The sequence below is a fragment of the Oxyura jamaicensis genome, chromosome 17 (assembly GCF_011077185.1).
Source record: "Oxyura jamaicensis isolate SHBP4307 breed ruddy duck chromosome 17, BPBGC_Ojam_1.0, whole genome shotgun sequence".
Taxonomy (NCBI): Eukaryota; Metazoa; Chordata; class Aves; order Anseriformes; family Anatidae; genus Oxyura; species Oxyura jamaicensis.
The window spans coordinates 8,567,662-8,585,862 of record NC_048909.1 but is presented as its reverse complement, the minus strand read 5'-3'; the positions used below and the strand labels follow the sequence as shown (position 1 = coordinate 8,585,862).

The 18,201-nt window shown below is 60.1% G+C and overlaps 1 protein-coding gene and 1 long non-coding RNA gene across 2 annotated transcripts; one reads left to right on the top strand and one right to left on the bottom strand.

Annotated features, from left to right (window-relative positions):
* Nucleotides 1-3,418: 3,418 nt before the first annotated feature.
* LOC118175440 lies at nucleotides 3,419-6,847 on the bottom strand. The gene is made up of 3 exons (XR_004754972.1): nucleotides 6,181-6,847; nucleotides 4,834-5,076; nucleotides 3,419-3,835 (listed from the first exon to the last, which is right to left on the bottom strand). It is a non-coding gene; the product is annotated as an uncharacterized LOC118175440 (long non-coding RNA).
* Nucleotides 6,848-10,996: 4,149 nt separating this feature from the next.
* Nucleotides 10,997-17,973, top strand: DIPK1B (divergent protein kinase domain 1B). The gene is made up of 5 exons (XM_035341696.1): nucleotides 10,997-11,231; nucleotides 13,431-13,565; nucleotides 15,026-15,133; nucleotides 15,317-15,493; nucleotides 15,886-17,973. The coding sequence occupies exons 1-5, from the start codon at nucleotides 11,130-11,132 to the stop codon at nucleotides 16,696-16,698; spliced, it is 1,335 nt and encodes a 444-aa protein (XP_035197587.1). The 5' UTR covers nucleotides 10,997-11,129; the 3' UTR covers nucleotides 16,699-17,973.
* Nucleotides 17,974-18,201: the final 228 nt, after the last annotated feature.

The window sequence follows — 18,201 nt, the reverse complement described above, 5'->3', positions numbered from 1 at the left end:
CTCCCCGGGCCCGCTGAGCCGAGCCGAGCCGAGCTAAACCCCGGCCGCCTCCAGCCGCTCGCCGTGGGCTGCCCCCGCCTTATGTGGGCGGTGCGCCCGGCCCCGGCCCGGCCCGGCCTTGCCCGGCCTCCCCGCCCGGCCCGGCCCTCAACCAGGCGGGGAGGGACCGGGGAAGGCGGCCGGGGGCGTGCCCGGGGCGGGGGGGGGGGAAGGGGGGGGGGACGGGGGGGGGCAGGGAGGGGGGCGCTAAGGTGCTTCACGGCACGGTGTGGGGGGCTTGGGGTGCTCCTGTGGTGTTAGGTGGGGTCTTTGGGTCCACGTGTGGACAGACGTGGGGGCTTTGGGTCCCCACATGACAATATGTGGGGGCTTTGGGTCCCATCACAATGCTGTGTGGGGTCTTTGGGTCCCCATGTGGCAATATGTGGGGTCTTCGGGTCCCCTCATGACAATATTTGGGGTCTTTGGGTCCTCTCCCTATGCTATGCTGGGTCTTTGGATTCACTAATGACAATATGTGGGGTTTTGGGGTCCCCTCCTGACTCTATGTGGGGTCTTTGTGTCTCCTCCTGACTCTATACGGGGTCTTTGGGTCCCCTCGTGATGCTACATGGGGTCTTTAGGTTCCCTCATGGTGCCCTAGGGGCTGTCCTTGGGTACAACCTTGGTGCCATATGGGGTCTTTGGGACCCCTCGTGGTGCCCCATCACCATCCCCTGGCAGTTTTCCTGCCTACCACAGAAGACCTTTGAGCCACATGCTCAGCGGGTGGGAGTTTCCCCGCTGGTGCTGGGGTGAAGTCAGGATCAGGCTCAACGGCTTCGTGGGCGCGAAGCTGGCAAGGGAGATGAAAGGAAGTCTGCTGGAACCGGCACAAACCCTTTCTCTGGCTTCAGCAGGTTTTGCAACACTTTTTATGGTAAAATCCCGGTCCCGTGGATGATAATGACTTCATCTGGGTGGGATGCGGGCCTGGCAGCGCGTTGGATTTACACCCCTGGTGCTGCGGTCCTGGTGGCATCAGCACAGCAGACTCCCCAGCTCCTGGAAAACCAGAGGAAAAGCAATATCCCTTCACAAACACCTCATTCCCTCGGCTCACCAGAGGTAACGGGCTGTTCCCACGTGAGCTGCCACCAAAACGGGGGGCAGCTCGCTGCGTTTTCACCGCCCCTCAGCAGCTGCGATGCCTGACCCGCGAGACAAGCTTCCTCTCTGTCGGAGAGAGCAAGGCCGGCCCTCCCTACAACTGCCAGGCAATGACATCTCAGAGCCGGTCTCATGATTCCTGCTAATGCCACAAAGAGCCCTTATTGTATTAGCATCTCGGCACAGCATTAGATGAATCCCTCGGGCCCGCATCGCAGAGGCTGCTCAGCGAGCCTTGCTCCAGCGCTGTGCCAGCCAGCGTGTGCCTGGGAAGGCAGCGCCGCCTTTCCAGCCGAGCGTATGATGGCCTAGAGCGATCTTGCGTTGTCCTCATGACTTTCGCTTTTGTTGACACGGGAAGAAAGTCACTGGCAAGCTGTCGCTGGGCTGCATGTGAGCCGACCCACCGAAATCGCAAGCGCTGGCTGATGGTAGGAAAGTGAAACGTGGATTTCAGCGTGGACGTGGAGCAGGCAGCAAATGGCATTAGGAAGTACAGCGCGGAGGGGATGGCATCACGCGTTGCTTTGTGGACGTGCCTATAAAGGAGCCCAGCTGTAATTCCCTCCTCCCCATGCTCTCCAACAGGTTACCTGGAGTGGTGCAAACGAAACGTTTAGTATTAGTCTGCAGCTCAAAGAAGGGGAGTGATTTCTGATGCCAGATTAGGAGGCAGACATGGGCCTGCACGTCAGCAAGCAGAGCTGTCCCTCTGGGTTATTTCATGAGGAAGATGGTTACGCTGCCAGATGACGACAGCCCGTCTATGAACATTATCGTGCCAAGCTGCCTTACGGAGCAGGGCCCGTGCACCCCAGTGCCGCAGGGGTTGTGTCAGCAGCCCCGAGCCGTGGCCAACCCTGGGCAGGGGCAGCAGCAACCCCTCCCTGCCCACTTATGCTTCAGCAGCTGGGACAAAGCAGTTCCAAATGATTTAAAAAAAATAAAAAATAAAACCTTGTTAGATTGCGCTGCATGTTTTGCATATTTTAACTACCGACTGAATTATTTAGACACATTGCAAGCGTACCCTGCAGGTAGCCTAGCTCAGCAGGGTCCAGAAACGCTGGCAGAAACGAGCACCCAGCCAGCGCTGAGCAGACAGCAAATTCTCAGTAGCAGGCGCTGCCTGTTCAGGTTGCGTGTGGTGCCCAGTGCCCTCGAGCATCCGCAGCAGCAGCCTCGAAAAGCTGCCTGAGATAAGAGTGCTCGCAGCAGAGCACGGCGCTGGGACCTACGTGAGCAGTAGGGTCCACGCGGCATCACCGATGATGGGGTTTCTGTGAAACACCATAAAGCCCAGAGAGTCACTGTTTAGCTTTGGTCGTCTGATGGCTTGTAGTAACCTGGCGCTGTTTTTTTTTTAACTCTTATTTGACTAAATTTATTGCTTCCCATGGAAACAGCATGTGACCTCACTTGTGATGACTAGCTCCTGCCTGGAGAAGAAACGGAGCCCGTGAGAACGTCTCCCACGCAGGCAGCGTGATGAGTGGAGAAGGGCAGAGAGGAAAAGCACTTGGGAAGGAAGGAAGGAAGGAAGGAAGGAGAGATGTGTCCCTCGCTGCTTCCCCAAGTGCCTGCCCTTGGCTTCTCCCAGTGCCTTTGGCAGCGCTGCCCAGCAGCCTGTTTCTCTTCGCCTCCTGCCAAGGGACGTGCTGAAAACAGCAGCTGGTTTTGGTGACATTAAAAGCAGAGGGGGAGGAAGCGACCTGCTGAGCTTTGTTCTCAGCCGTGTCAAGGCACGCGCCGGTGACCTTGGCTTGTGAGCCCTGTGAGGAAGGACTGATAGCGTGGGCAGCGCGGAGCCCCGGGGTGCTGAAGCACCCAGACAGCAACTGCCTGCTGCTGAGGGATGCAAAATAGCCTCGCCTCCAGAGACCTGGGAACCGTAAGGTGATCCACACATCTGATCTAAGGTCTCTTCTGGACCTCTGTCAGTCTATCCGTCCATGCACTGAGCCATCCTCTTCCCTCTTCCCTGTCTCAACAGCAGCTAGCTGAGATGCCTCAGAGCCTGGTGTGGCTTAGTGTCACCTCTGCGTGGCTCAGGCAGGGGACGTGAATAGCACAGCGTCATGATGCCGATGTCCTTACTCTGCTAGAGCTTCCTCCACGTAGGCATGGGAATAATTTGGTAACCTGGCCCATCTTTATCTCAATAAACAAGGCTGTCCTAAGGCTGACACTGCCTGCTGCGGGCTGCTCTGCCGGGCAAGGACGGTGGCTGAGAGCCGTTTGTGCAAAGGATGTGGGTTCGTCCCCTTTCCGTCCCACTCGCTCAGCCTAAACGGGCACTGGGGCACCAGAGGCAACGCTCACCCTGCCGCGTGGATGCCGTGGCGATGTCCCTGGGCTGCACCCATGCTTGCAGCCTTCCCTTTCCCTCCCCAGCTCTGAGGCTGGCAGGGCAGAGCTTCAGGCTGACCCCCAGCTGCCGCACGAGCTCCTGGTGCCCCGCGGCCACTGTAGCTGCCGGGCTTTTAGGTATACGCACGTCAGTGCTCTCATGACAACAGGGTAAGCGCTCGGGGAGGAATTAGGATGTTGACTCAGTGTGGTTTAAATGCGAGCGCTGCAGTTACCCACCGGGCTACGAAGCAGTTGGGTTGCACAAGAAGCCGAAGGCTGGGACTGTGAAACTGCCCCAGCAGCGGGGCTGTGGATGCGCAGCGTCCCGTGCTCTCTGGAGAAAGAAAGCATAAAGGAGTCTGTCTGTAAGAACGAGCAATTAGAAAGAAAATAAATAAATAAATAAATAAAACATTGCAAAAGTATATTAGGTAACCAGTTTTCTTCACATAACCTTTACCCAGCTACAGGTAACTGTTGGGAAAGTGACTGCTTTATCTTCTCGGATGTTAACTGCAGCCAGATGTGGTTTTATGGTCTCTTGTGTCAGGGGAGCCAAGCACTTTGCACATCTCACACAAGCTCCGTGGCAGAGATCTGCAGAAAACAGCCCTGTGCTGTGGTGGGTGCATTGGGACACCCAGGCCTGCAGAGGTGGAGGTCTCACAGCACAGCAGGACCAAAAAGGGCCAAGGAGAGCAGCAACCCCCTGCTGGTGTTTGCCGTTTGCTCCCCAGAGTTGCCAGCCTCCCTGCAGGCACCGCATGGGGAGCTGCTGTGACGGTGCTCGTGGCTGGTTTCCCTGGGCCTCTGCCTTGAAAAACTCAACCAATTTCTTTAAATCCACAGAAGGTACAAGGCTGATTTGGCACCGTGCTTATGCGCAGGATGAATTCCAGGGCACGGCTGTCGATGAGCCTGGAGATCGGTGTTTGGAGAATCAACGCACCACCAGGTGCCTGCAGGGGCTTGCTCCCCACCTTGTCCCCCAGACACTGCTTGCCAAGCAAGACCGTGCAGGAAACAGGAGGCAGAAAAAAAAATGTGAGGCTGCAAGATCTGCCTGCTGCATTTGCATTTGCACACTGAGGCTGGAGAACCTCCCTGCAGCTGATGCTGTGCAGGACGTTGCACCACGTGCAGCAGGCGCGGTGCTGGGTGAAACGTGAGTGCCCTGCACGCGGGGCACAGCCTTGGAACAGAAACTCGCCTGCCTGCAGCACCTGAGCTCCTCCAGGCTGCAAAGTTGGGACCTTTTCAATTTTTTTCCAGTTGCAATAGGGTTAGGCTTCTTCCCAAATGTCATGTGTAAATAAATGAAATCAAACTGACCGTTTCTGATGGATTTTGTGCCGATGGAAGTGACTGGGTGGTTGACCCGGCGGCTGATGGGCTGCGCAGGGAGGGCAAAGTCACTGGCCCAAGGTTTCTCCTGATGGCCAGTGTGGGACTGAAGAGGGGATTGCTCTATTTCCAGGTCAGACACTTCATGTCAGGGAGCCACCAGGCAGCAGCAGCAGTCGCCCCACCTGGGCTGGATTCGGGTGACGGTGCTGAGCAAACCTGCAGCCGGAGCTGCAAAAGCGACGGGGATGGGAGAGGGCAAAGAATTGGGGAAGGGAATGGGTGGTGTCCTGCACACCCTGCCAGGTGGCCAGTGGATGGAGGGGAATGTGAGTGTTTGTGGGTGTGAGTGTGTGAGATCGGGGCTGAGGCTGTGCCAGCTGCCTACACCTTGCGTGTTCCTCCGAGCGTGCCTGCTGCTGGGAGAGCAGGCTCCTCTTTCCTGCTTCCCCTGCTCCCTTTGAGCCCTTTGCCGTGGATGCGTGGCTGTAATTACAGCACGGATGAAGATCCCATTTCCCCAGAGAGCTGCAGTAATTACCACTGTGTAATGGCCCAGGAGAGCTGGAGCTGCGGGCCACTGGGGCTTTGGGAGTCAAAGCGAGATGCGTAGGGAGAGGAAAGGGAAGCTCTCTCCTCCGGGATCTCCATCCCCTCCTCCAGAATGGCTTTCCCCTTGCTCTGAAGCATCACTCAGTACACCCTTTGGGCTGAGTCCACGAGTGCATTCAGGCACCAGCCCAGCTTCTGAGCCCTGGAGGCCGGTCCTCAGGCTGCATGCAGGAGCCTGCAGCTCTGTCCACAGCCCAAGCCCGTCCCTACAATAGCACACACCTCTTGCAGCCAGCCAGGAGAGCGGGGGACCCCAGCAACTCCTCTTGGACCCCTCCAAAGCCACCCTGCTCCTGTGCAGAGGGCACCCAGCTGCGCTTGCCGAGCTCCAGCTCCCCAAGATGGGCTCCAGCACCAGCACAGGCACTTGCTGAGGCTGAGCGCAGGAGCTGATTAAGAAGAAAAATGGGTGTACAAATACCCTGAGGGCAGGGAGGAGGGAGCGGTGCAGCCCGGGGCACTTTGAGCACAAAGAGCTTTTCTTGCAGACAGCCCCAGGCTCCCCGCAGGAGCCCCGTGGGCTGAGCCACCCCGCAGGGGACGAGCCCAGGCGTGGGGACGGCTCCTCGCTGGGACACCTCGCGCTGCTGCCAGGCGGCAACCGGATTTAGCAAAAGCATGATGTGAAATCAATACCCAGCAAGCGGGGCTTGTGAAACCAGAGCCCAGCTCCTCCTGGGGCACCTGCGTGGGAACAGAGCTGGGTGACACCGGGGTGGGTACCTGGGCTCGGGTGTCACCAGCTGCCCAGCCGGACCCCTCTCCTTGCACGGTCTGGACGGAGCGGCTGGGTGCTGAAACCAGCCTGGGATCTCCTCCAAGTGCCAGAGTCCAAGGCAAGGTGAACTTTTCCTGGCAGCCCTCCCTGGCTGCTGGAAACGAACCAGGCGCACCTCGGGAGGCTAAAATCCACACGGGGAATATGTCCGCATGAAACGAACGGCTTGGTTCTCCGTGTTTCCCCTGTTATTGATTAATGCCTCTTAATGACTCCAGCTACAAAAATAAATAAATAAATAAATAAAAATTCCTGTAGTTGCCGCCTGTCACGGAAAATCAATGGAGCAGCATTAGCGAGAGATAGAGAGGCAAACTGTCCCGGGCGAGTTCCCTGCAGAAGCCGTCTCCGGGAGCAGCGCGGCCGCCTGCTCGATCAATAGTTCATCATGACCTCTCCCTCTTGCTGGCTTTTTATTTCCCCTTGAGCTGGCTGGGCAGCAAAGCCCGCTCCCAGCTTTGACAAGGACTAGATTACAACCGTCCCGACTGATCTGATATGTGCAGAATGAAAGGGCCCCTTAAGCCGGCTGTCTGCGTCGGGAAAACTCAAGTGGCTGCGCAGACGGGGTCAGGCCCTCATTAATGCCCGGGTGCTCGGGATCCCCGCTGACACGGCGCGTGAAATCTGCACCGTGGCATCGGGGGAGCCAATTAGCCTTGACGAGCCTGGCCAGACCTGTCCACAGAGGTTTGCCGGGCAGAGGAGTGCGGCCACCGGAGCCACCGCAGCCTGCCCTGGGCAGCCCTTCGAGCACCCTGTTTGTGCTGCCTCCTTGTTTCTTCCGTGTGCCTTTCTCCAGAAATCACGGTGCTCAGGTGCTCAGGCTGATTTGTAATCCCAGGGTCTGCGTCCACCTTCTCCCAGCACTGCACCCCTTAGAGGTGCTGCCGTATTTCTCAGCTCGGACATGCCCAGAGCTGGGCTCAGGATAAAATCCATACAGTGGTGCTTTGGGTTGCTCGGGGTGGTTCTGGTACCAGCAGGGAGAACGCGGCCCCTTGCCACCACGTCACCCAAAGGGGCTTGAATGGCACCACGGGGTGAGGACCGCCAGCCTCTGCCGTGCCTTGGAGGCTCGTGCTGCCGGGGAAGAGGCTCTGTCCTGGCTCCTGCGGCTGCAGGATCCCAGCTTGGGGGAGGCAGGGCTGTGGGGAATGCCCATGGGCACCGGCGAGGGAGGAACCCCCCAGGCTGTGCCTCCGAGCACAAGGCATGATGATGAATCGCTCCTTTGCCAGCTCAGCCCGGGCAGGGATCTGCTTGCTCAGCCTCCTTGTCCGTGCTCCTTTGCAAGCTCGTTTTTCTCCTCGGCTGGGAAGAGCCGGCGCTTGGCGCATGACGGAAATCCTAATGAGAGCAGCTCCCCTTCCAGAGCTGCCGGGCACACTGAGCCACACGGGTCTGGCCACAGCCAGAGCCACCACCCCTCATCTCTGCCCCTCGGGCTGCCCCTGCCCACCCCACCCAGGGGCAGGGATGTCCCCAAAGTGTCCCCAGTTAAGGGACCGGTGGTGACTGGGGAGCCCCCTCCCCAGCTCTGTCGGGCTCAAATACAACGAGCAGGATTTTGGAGAGGAAGCGGAGGGGGCGAGCACAGGACAGATGCGAGGGAAGACGGTGCTGGGGGTGGCAGGGCTGTCAAGCTAGAAACACCAGAGCTGATTAGCATTTCTAATTATAACTGCTGTGCTCAGCCGCATCAGGGCCCGCCAGGCGGGCGGAGGCAGCTGTGGATGGCGTGCAGGATGCGGGTGAGCAGCCCCAAACCTTTACAGGGTGCACGGGAAGGAGCTTTGGGGCCCGGATCCATCATTTCCCGAGCTGTGGCAGGGCTGGGAATGCCGGGGGAATCGCAGCCCCCGGGGGAAATCGTGGCCGTGGGGCAGCAGGGCTGGGGCTGGTCCTGAAGGCACCGCTCGGAGAGGAGGGAGCGTGGGCAGGGGGTGAGCCCGTGTCCCTCGGGCCCTGGAGAGGGGCAAAATTCGGAGCCCCCTGTTTTGGTGCTGGGTCCCTCACCTCCCTGCCCAGCAGTGGCACCTGGCCGGGCTGTCCCTGGGCCGTCACCCAGCGTGGACACCCACAGCCAGCGGGTGCTGTAATTAATTCATTGAACAACGTCCTAGCACAGCTGGGAACGTGTTAAGGGGCAGCAAGAGACTGTTAGGGGCCGTGGGTGCCCAGCGAGCTCCCGTGTCCCTGCGGTGTGGCTCCAGGACGTCCCCAGAGAGCCACCGCGAGGCAATCCCAGGCGATTTTGCCACACAGGGTGGGTTTAGCAGAGCTTTCGTGGGCTGAGTGACCCCGGAGAAACCAGAGCAAGTTAATCAAGGGTGCGAGGGAGAGATTCCTACGGAGGAGATCAGCGTCGATGGCTTTTGGCCTCTTCTGGATGCCGACGGGGGGACAACATCCTCCCACCTCTGTGCCACACGGAGCAGCACCACACGTCTGCCCGGGGATTTTGGGGAAGGGGACGGAGCCACGGGAGGTTGCACCAAAGCCAGCGAGCGGCTCTGGGTGGTGCCTGGCCCTCCACATGCCTGGGATGCAAGCGGGGAGACCCCCGCTGCCCTCGCTCCCCGCCTGGAAGATCAGATCACATCACACCTGCAGAATTCGTATTACTCCTTTGATTGGATTAATTAATCATTTGGCAATAACTGCTCATTAAGCATTCCAACGATCAATACTAATCACCTAATTACTTGGCGTATTACAGCTCGGGAAGGTCTGCTCACTCCTAATTAGATTCTTTGGACAATCCACCCCTGAGCACTGCAGAGCCCCGCAGCAGAGTTCCTCCCTGGCACCCCGAGCCTTCCAGCTTTGGCCCAGACGTGGCATTTTTCACCTTAAGCCCCAGGGGCTCCAAGGAGGGTTTCATCCTGCCCGTGTGCACCACGCTTGGCCCCATAAATGAGGGAAATGAGGAGTTTGTTAGGGGTGGCGGGGGACACACAGGGTGGACGTGGCCCTTAGGGACATGGCTTAGTGGGTGGCATTGGTGGTAGGGCGATGGTTGGAGGGGGTGATCTCGGAGGGCTTTTCTGACCTTAACGATTCTGTGATTCAGGGTGTGGGTGCGTGGCCATGGTGGGGCAGAGCCGCCCTGCTACAGGGCACCGGGGCGCTCTGCCAGCAGCCCAAGGGTTTGCTTGGCCGCAGCCTCGCTCAGCCACCCGCTGCAGGAGGCTCCTGGAGCAAACGGGGGCAATTTCCCCATGGTTGCGAGGGAAAGCTGCGTGTTGCAGCCCCACCACCCCCCCGGGACCCTCCTCATCAGCACCCAGCCCCCCATGGGGGGTCCGACACTGGGGCAAGAGTGAGCCCATGGGAACGGGCTTGGGGCTGGGCTGGGGGGCTCCGCCAGACCCTGCTTCTTGGAGGCATCACGGGGAGATCCCACATCTGGGCACCCCACTCCCACCCAACGTCTCCCCCAGACACCCAGCAGGGCACCTCCTCGTCCCCCCCTTGTTTTCCAAATAACCGACCCCTCCACCAAGTAAAATAAAACCGAATCACTGGGGCTCCCTGTTACTGGGCTAATTAACACCAGAAACAAGCCGTGTGAACCCCAGAGAACCATCCTGGCTCTGGCAGAACACAAAAACCTGCAGGACGTGGGAGGCCGTGATGCTGACCCTGAAGCAACGCCGCCGGCGGTGGCTCGGAGGTCGCGGTGCTGCAGTGAGAGCAGCGGGGACGTCCTCAGGGCTAAAGGCAGCTGCAAACACCCTGGCTGCAAACAAACCACAGTGTTCAGGGGCTGGGTCAGGTTTTGGTGTGCTGCTCGTTGTTCATCGCCTCCGTTCCCGTTCGGCCTGCAGAGGTTTTGGCTGTCAGTCCCTGGGCGCACGCTGCCCGACACCGAGCAGGAGCCGCTCGGTGCGAAGCAAGCAGCCTGTTTCCAGAGGTCATTCTGAGCCAAACTCAAATGGAAGGAAGCAATGTGAAGCATGGAAAAGGGGACAAATGGATAACCTGAAGAACTACTAATAGCGAGCGAGGCATTATCTTAAAAAACGGCCTTGTGAGGAGCCTTCCCTGAGCGTTTCCCATCATATTTCTGCCTCTTTTCCGGCTTGCTCCGGCCTGACGATGTATTTTGCAGCCCCCAGAGCAGAGGCTGGCCCTGGCCTGTCTGCTCGGGGCCTGACACAAAGCAGCCCCTGTCTTGCCTGGAGGTTTCCCTGCCCAAACGCAACACAGCCGGGGAGGGCGGCCGCTGCTGCTGCTGCTGCTTCTACCTCTGCTGCTGCTGCTGCTGCTGCTGCTGCTGCTGCTGCTGCTGCTGCTGCTGCTTCTGCCTCTCGCTGCTGCTGCTGCTGCTGCCGCCGGGCTTTCAGGAGGGAGAAATGCAAAGAGCGAGCGCAGCAGCAGCAGCGATGGCTGCTCCCAGCCCTGGCAGGGGAACGCAGCCCCTGCGTTTAACTGAAAATAAAAATAAAAGACGAGAGCAGCGCCGCCAATGCCCGGGGGGAGGGCACCGCCGGGACCCCCCCCACCCCCACCCGGCTGCCCGGGGCTAGGGGGACCGCGGGGACATCCCCGCCTTGGGACCCCCGGGGGTGGCTGGGGGGGGGTGAGGGGGGGGTCAGGATGATGCTGCCCGCTGCGGGGACGGGCTCAGCCGTGCCGAGCCGTGCCGGGTATCAGCCCCCCGCCTCCCCGAGCTGCGGCGGAGCTGCGTGCGCCGCCCCGCGCCGAGCCGGGCGGAGCCGAGCCGGGCCGGGCCGAGCCGTGCCAAGCCGGGTGCGCTGCGGCGGGCAGAGCGGGCGGCTCGGCTCGGCCCCCCCCCCGGTTCCCCCCCACTCCCCGGTTCTTCCCCTGCCCCTCCGGTCCCTCCCGGTGCCCGGAGGCGAGGCTGGGGGCCGCGGCATCCCCGGCCATGCCCCCCCGGTGCCTGAGGCCCGCGGCCGCTCGCAGCATGCGGAGGATCCGGCGGCTGGTGCACCTGGTGCTGTTCTGCCCCCTCTCCCAGGGCCTGCAGGTACCGCCCGGGAATGAGCTGGGTTCGAGGGGACGGATCCCGACCCGGGGGGGGACGGGAGGGGAGGGATGGAGGGAGTGAGCTCCGCTTGGGGGGGGGGGGGGGGCTCGGAGGTGCCCGTCCCCGCATCCCGGCACCGGCCGTGCACAAAGGGCGCTCCGGTAGGGGAACCGTGAGCTGGGGGTGCTGCTGGCACCGGGATGGGGACGGGGGACGGGGGGAGGCATCGGGACACCGGGACCGGCACTGGGACGTGGGGACTGGGGACCAGCACCAAGGCAATTGCATAACCCGTGGCTTGTAGCACTCTGTGGGGCTGGGGAGAGATGCACCGCCAGGCAGCTCCATCCAGCTGGCCATCCTTCCATCCGTCTGTCCGTCCGGCAGCCCCATCTGTCCGTCCATCCATCCTTCCTTCCATCCATCCATCCATCCATCCACCCACCCACCCCGCATAAATAACTGAGCTGGCCAACGCAGCGGTGTAGCAGCACGGCCGACTCCTTCCCCTCTCTCTATTTCTCTTCTTTATTTTTTAATTAAATAATTAATTAATTAATTTTCCCCATCCTCAACTACTGCTAGGAGCGCCCCAGCGGTGATGGGGCCGGGCGTCCCCACTGCAGCGATGGGATGGGAAAGGTCCCGGAGCAGTGAGGTTATCCCTGGGGAGCAGGGAAGGGGGCAGAGGATGGGAGCAGAACTGAGGCAGAACCCTCAGGAGGGGGGGCTGCACGGCCAAGGGGGGCATTTTGGGGGCTGGCACTAGCCGAGAGCCGGCTGTGACCTTCCCAGCCCCGCAGCCTGAGCAGCGGCCGCGTGGAGCCGTGCCAGCGGGCAGGGGCCGGGCACTGGGACTGCCAGGGGTGGCCAAGCCCGTGGTGTCGGAGCCGTGATGCTCCGTCTGTTCCGCCTTTGAAGGCAGCTCTGGCCCCAGATCACTTCTACGCCTCCCGGAGTTGTCCTAAATCTAAACACAGCAGCTCAAGCAAGCGGAGGGCAGCTTTGTCACCCCAAAATGGGAGAAGTCCATCAACAGGTCCCTTTGCTGGGGGTCTGGGGGGTCACATCCCTGCTGCTGGGCAGTTTCGGGGGGTCTCCTAGGCCCCAGCGGCTCGTCTGACTGCAGCCACCGCAGCTGCCTTCAGCCCCTGGTGCAGCCCTGTAGGAAAACGCAGCCATCCTTTATGTTTGCCAAGCCCTCGCTGTGGCTGGGTTCTCTTCTAACAGGCATTAATTAGCGGTGCGCTTGCTCGACAGGCAAAAAGGGCATCACGGGCCGGCTCACACTTGGGTATTGCCAATTAACCGTGCACGGTGTCGTGATCTCGTCTCAGACCCGGGCGGTTTCACACTCCCGTTCGCCCCGGCTGTGCTGCTGGCTGCAGCCTGGCACGGGAGCAGGGCAGCGGCCGTGGGAGGAGGCGTTTCGGAGCTGGGAGCAGTTTTGGAGGACAGGATCTGGACGCGGAGCCCTGCAGGCTGTAGCGGTGCCGCATCCGCTCGGATCCAGCCCCAGCAGGCGTGCGGCACGCCGAGGTCTCACGGCCTGTGTGTGCGAGGAGGGCTTGGAGGCAGCCGCCAGCCAAGGGCCCTCTTGGCCTGGCACGAAGCAGGGATTTTGCACAGACCCCAGGAGAAATGGGATTAGTCCCCTGGCCTGAGGAACCACCAGGGACAGCACCACGCGGTGCTGTACGGGCCAGGCAAACAGCCCGCAGCTGGGGAGCCCAGAGGGCAGCAAGCAGCGCTGCTGCGGGGTCCGACGGGAAGAGTCAAAGCCAGGAGAACAAAGTCGTGCTGCGAGCCTCTGCATCGTTAGCACAGGGCATCACCCGGGCATTTACAGGTTCGTTACCCAGATGGGAGGAGAAGCAGGGTCCCGGCGGGCAGGAGGGGTCTGCTCGCCGCCCTGGCAGCGACCCTTCGCGGAGGGCAGCGGCTCCTGGGCGCGCGGATGCGTGGCTGGAGGCTCCTCTCAGCACTGTAATCTCCCTGCTCGTAGGGAATTTTAAGTGACCTACTTGCAGCAGGAGTTGCATAATGGGCTGGTGAATATACATAAAAATGCTGAAGGTTTCATCGGTGCTTAGATTGGTTTGTGGGGGAAAGTTGTGTCCTCACCTGTGCCCAGGTTGGGTGGCACCGATGGGCACCCGCAGCCGCCGACCTTCCCCCCGTGCTTTCTTTCCCTTCCAGAGTCGCCTCCCGGGCATCAAGGTGAAATACCTGCTGGTGGTGTGGCTGGGCATCTTCGTGGGCAGCTGGGTGGCCTACATGCACTACTCGTCCTACTCCGAGCTCTGCCGCGGCCACGTCTGCCGGATGATCATTGTGAGTGCCGGCCAGCAGCCGCCGCGCCGCGGCCGGCATCGGGCACGGGGGTCCCGGTGCAGGGAGCCGGGGAGAGCTGGGGAGCTGCTGGCTGGAGCAGGGACGGGGATGGGATGGGATGGGGGAGGCTATGGGAAGGAGGGAGGATGGGGAAAGGGAGCTTTGAGCCCGGTGCCGTGCTCTGCGCCGTCGTGCCCAAACGCCGAGCCAAAGAGCTCTCCTGGCAGCCGCTCCCCCGGCTCCATCCCCAGCATCACAGCGAGCTTTGCGGGCTGGGGAGGTGACCTTCTCCTGCCAGGGCGGTGGCAGAGCCTTTTAATGGGGTGTTGGATGGAAGCCAGCCAGGCTTTGGCAGGTTGCTGCCTGCGAGGTGAAAGCTGCAGTGTCGGGGCAGTGAGGGGGGACCTGCGGGCAGGCAGAGCATTGCGCCGGGGTGCTCTGCAGAAGGCAAATGGGAGCAGGGGGGCTGTGGGTGCATCTCTGTAACTGCTGTGCCCTACAGAAAGCAGCAGCCCACATGAAGGGCAGACCCCACGCGGGAGCTTGGCTCAGCTGGGGCTGGTGGGGGAGCCAAACGGGGACCCCCCAGGTCCGCTGCGGGGGTCCCGTGGCAGGGCTGCAGGTCCCAGCGAGGAGCAAGACGCTGAGGCTCTGGCTGCAAACGCCTCGTTCATCAATCCTTCAGCAGCGAAGGGAGGCAGGAATTGCCATAACAACAGCAACGATCGTTTAATTTGATTTTCTGCATGACTCTGACCACGGGGTCTCGGGTGCTAATTCCCGCTCTGAGCTTGGGATTTAAGACACCGTGTCCAGCCGTGGCCCGTGTGAGCAGGTCCAAGGGTTAATTCCCATCCATGCTAAAAAAAACAGAGAGAAAAAAAAGGGAAAAAAAAGATGCTGTGGATTTCTGCAGCTCCTGTTTGCAGCCCTGAGGCTGTTGAGCCCTCGCTGCTGACTGCAGAGCTGCAGCCTCTCCTGCCTGCGGACGCCTCCAGCTCGCCGACCGAGCTGCCCTGCTCGTGGATCAGAGCCACCGTCTGTCCCTGGCTCTGCCGCCGCCTGGACCGGGGCCAGCCCAACTCACAGCATGGGCTGCTGCTCTCCGAGAGCATCCTGAGCCCCTGCAGCCTCGTCCTCCCCCAGCCCCAGCCCTGGCAGCTCCCCAGCCCGGCTGGGTTTGCAGCAGCAAATCCCCTCCAGCAGCACCTTGCTGAGAGCAGACAGCATTTGACCCAGCGATCAACCCAGCCTGTTTGCTGGAGCCAGGACCCAAAAACCTCCTTTCCCCAGGACAGCCCCTTGGATTGCTCCGTGCCTGCGGGGAGCAGCTGGTGTCAGCCCAGCTGCATTTTTCCAGAGGCACCAAATCATCCCCAAAGGGTCCCAATCCCGAGGGCGGATGGGGAGCTGCACTGCACAGCACCCGCTGAGCTCCTCTCTCTGCCTTCCCTCCCCAGTGCGACCAGTACAAGAAGGGCATCATTTCTGGCTCCACCTGCAAAGACCTGTGCGAGGAGCACAGCCTCCTCTTCCAGCACTGCCTCTCCTCGTCTCCCACCCAGCAGGTAGGTCTCTGCCCCGCTCGTGGGGCCACCGAGCGGCTGGGGATGGGTGCAAGTGCCACAAACCAGGACCTGGGATGTGTCCTCCTCCACCCAGCCACGCTTCTGCTCCTTGCCCATCACCGTTCCCCGTCTGGGTCTGGCTGCTGCTTTCCTCCTGCCTTTTTCCTCCCTCCTCTGCTGCAGGTGTACAGCGGGCTCTGGAAGGAGAAGGAGGTGATCATCAAATGTGGCATTGAAGAGGCCCTGAAGGCAGACAGCAACCCGGCCTCGGTGCCCAGGAGGGATGTGGTTCTCTTTGACAAACCCACTCGGGGCACGTCGATGGATGAGTTTAAAGAAATGCTCCTGAACTTCCTGAAGGTGAGTGAGGGTCTCTCCGGAGCCTGCCTCCTTCTGCTTGCTAGCTGGAAAGGTTCAAGTTGTCCTCCTGTCCCTTGCCCCTGAAGGGGAGCTCTGCCAGCCAGCGCTCTCCGACCAGAGCTGGGGCCCCTTCAAGGGCTGGATGAGCTGAGAATCCCCCTCATCCCCACACAGGAATTGCTATTTGCAAGATTTTGGTGTCACAGCCCTGGAGGTGGCTGTACCAGGGGTGACACCTCCGACTGTGCAGCACCAGGAGGGCTTCACCCCCGAGCTCGTCCTCTCCCAAGCCAGGCGCTCAGCTCGCCGCTTCCCCAGCTCACATTCACTTTACTGAGCCCCCAAACGCAGAGCTGCAAGGCTCTGATGGCACTTTTCTTGTTCTGTTGCAGTCCAACCTAGGAGACCAGCCTTCTCTGGCAGCCTTGGTGAGCCAGATCATCACCATGGCCGACGTGAACCGGGACGGGAAGGTGTCTTTGGCAGAGGCCAAGTCCATCTGGGCGCTGCTGCAGCTCAACGAGTTTCTTCTCCTGCTCTCCTTGCACGAGAAAGAGCACACCTCCAAGCTGCTGGGGCACTGCGGGGACCTCTACGTCACGGAGAAGATCCCTCACAGCTCCCTGTACGGGACGGACGTGCCGCCCTTCCTGCAGCCGCTGCTGCCCGCGGCCGTGCAGCGCGTCATCCACCAGTGGGTCGCTCCAGCCTGGCCCCGGCGCGCCAAGATCGCCATCGGGCTCCTGGAGTTCGTGGAGGAGATCTTCCACGGGACCTACGGGAACTTCTACATCTGCGAGACCAGCTTCAGGAACGTGGGCTACAACGACAAGTACGACTTCAAGATGGTCAACCTGGGGAAGGTGGCAACGGAGATGGCCATCAGGGGCTTCCTCAAGGGACGCCACTGCGAGCAGAACGTGGACTGCACCTACGGGAAGGACTGTACGGCCACCTGCGACAAGCTGATGAAGCAGTGCAAGGGCGACGTGGTGCAGCCCAACCTGGCCAAGGTGTGCGGGCTGCTGCAGGACTACCTGCTGTACGGAGCCCCGCCGGAGCTGAAGGACGAGCTGCAGAAGCAGCTCCGAACTTGCATGACCCTCAGCGGCCTGGCCAGCCAGATGGAGGTGCACCACTCCCTCGTGCTGAACAACCTCAAGACCTTGCTTTGGAAGAAGATTTCCAACACCAAATATTCCTAACGGGTGTGGGAGGGGGAAGCACAGCCCTGGAATTTAGAATCTGAAATCTCAAAGTCCAGCCAAGGGTCGAGGGCCTGCTTCTCCATCCTCTCTGCCCCGCAGGAAAAAAGCCGCGCTCTCCGCGGGGAGCTCAGCGTAGCTGCAGCCCCGTCACCTTCATGGAAAGCCAAACGTCCTGACTTCCACCACCCAGCACAACCATTGAGCCAGTCTGCAAGAGCATGCTGCGGAGCTGGGGGGACCAGGAGCTGGGCCACAGGAGCTGGGCTGAGGAATGGGCTCGGGGGAAGACGGCACAGGAGGAGAGAAGGGAGCGGAGCCCAGCTGGGGGCCTCTAACTGTTCCTTGATTAACAGGAAAGCAGCGCAGAAAGACAAGAATGAATCATTCATGCTGTACTTGTCGCATCTTATTTTGATGAACATCTCTGATGTAAATAAATAGCTTTTATGTGAATCACGCCAGTACATCAATGGTGAAACAGCGGCCTTCTGAGCACCAGCTTGCTTGCGAGCTAAAAAGGCGAAAAAGGTAGATTTTCCTATTCAGAAGTATCTCCCTAAGTATCTGAGTCAGCTACCATGAGATCCAGCTGCAACTTAGGAAGCGGATAAGCTGTCTTTTCCACGGCAGAGAACCCTGGCAATTGTTTCACTGCTTTTTTAAGTGCCTGACCCCATGACGGTGATGCAATGGCTTGCGGGAGGCTCTCCACCCAGCTGCTTCTGCCTGTAGTCCGAAAGTGGCTGCCGGGAAGCCCAGGCCATTCCCCGGCGTGCCAGGGTTTGGAGCATGTAAGGCCAGGACAGCTTAAAGGAAAGGTAAGGGCTACCCCATGCTCGGTTTGGACCAGCTATCACACATTTGTCCTTCGTTACTGCCCACCAGCCTCAGCCACCTATGCAAGGATGAGGCAACCTTTCCGTTTAATCCTCTAAGCCGGGCTTGCGCTGCTGAGGTTAAAGATTAATACCAGAATAATCCAGTGCTTCTCCCATTAGCAAAATGAATTTCCAGAGAACCGCTTCAGCAGCGAACATTTGTTTGTCTGTGCAAATAGTACCAGGGCTCCCAGCCACGGGCTGTTTCCTTTTAAACGCTCAGCCTTTTAAAATTACGGGTAGAGAGGAAGAGTTTCTGCAAGCCACCCCGAGCCCGCTCTGCTCCCAGGACAATCGTATCGCTGCCGGTGGAGCACATATGCTGGCGCTCTCGCCAACAATTGCTTAGTGAAGTGGAGCGTATATCTGAAGTACAATCATCGAGGGAAAAAAATGCATCTGACAGTATATATAGCCCACGGAGGCAATCGGTAACGTCACGGCGGCAAATTTATGAGCCCTTTGGTGGAGAGATATCAGTATTTCCTTCTATTAGTTCCATAGGATCATCATTACCTCTCACTGTTATTTATGGAGGAAATGTTTCAGTGTCAACAGTGCTCTAAATCTAGCGCAGAGCCAGCAGAGCTTGCTCCCTGCAGAGGAGTCGGCTTCGCAGCAT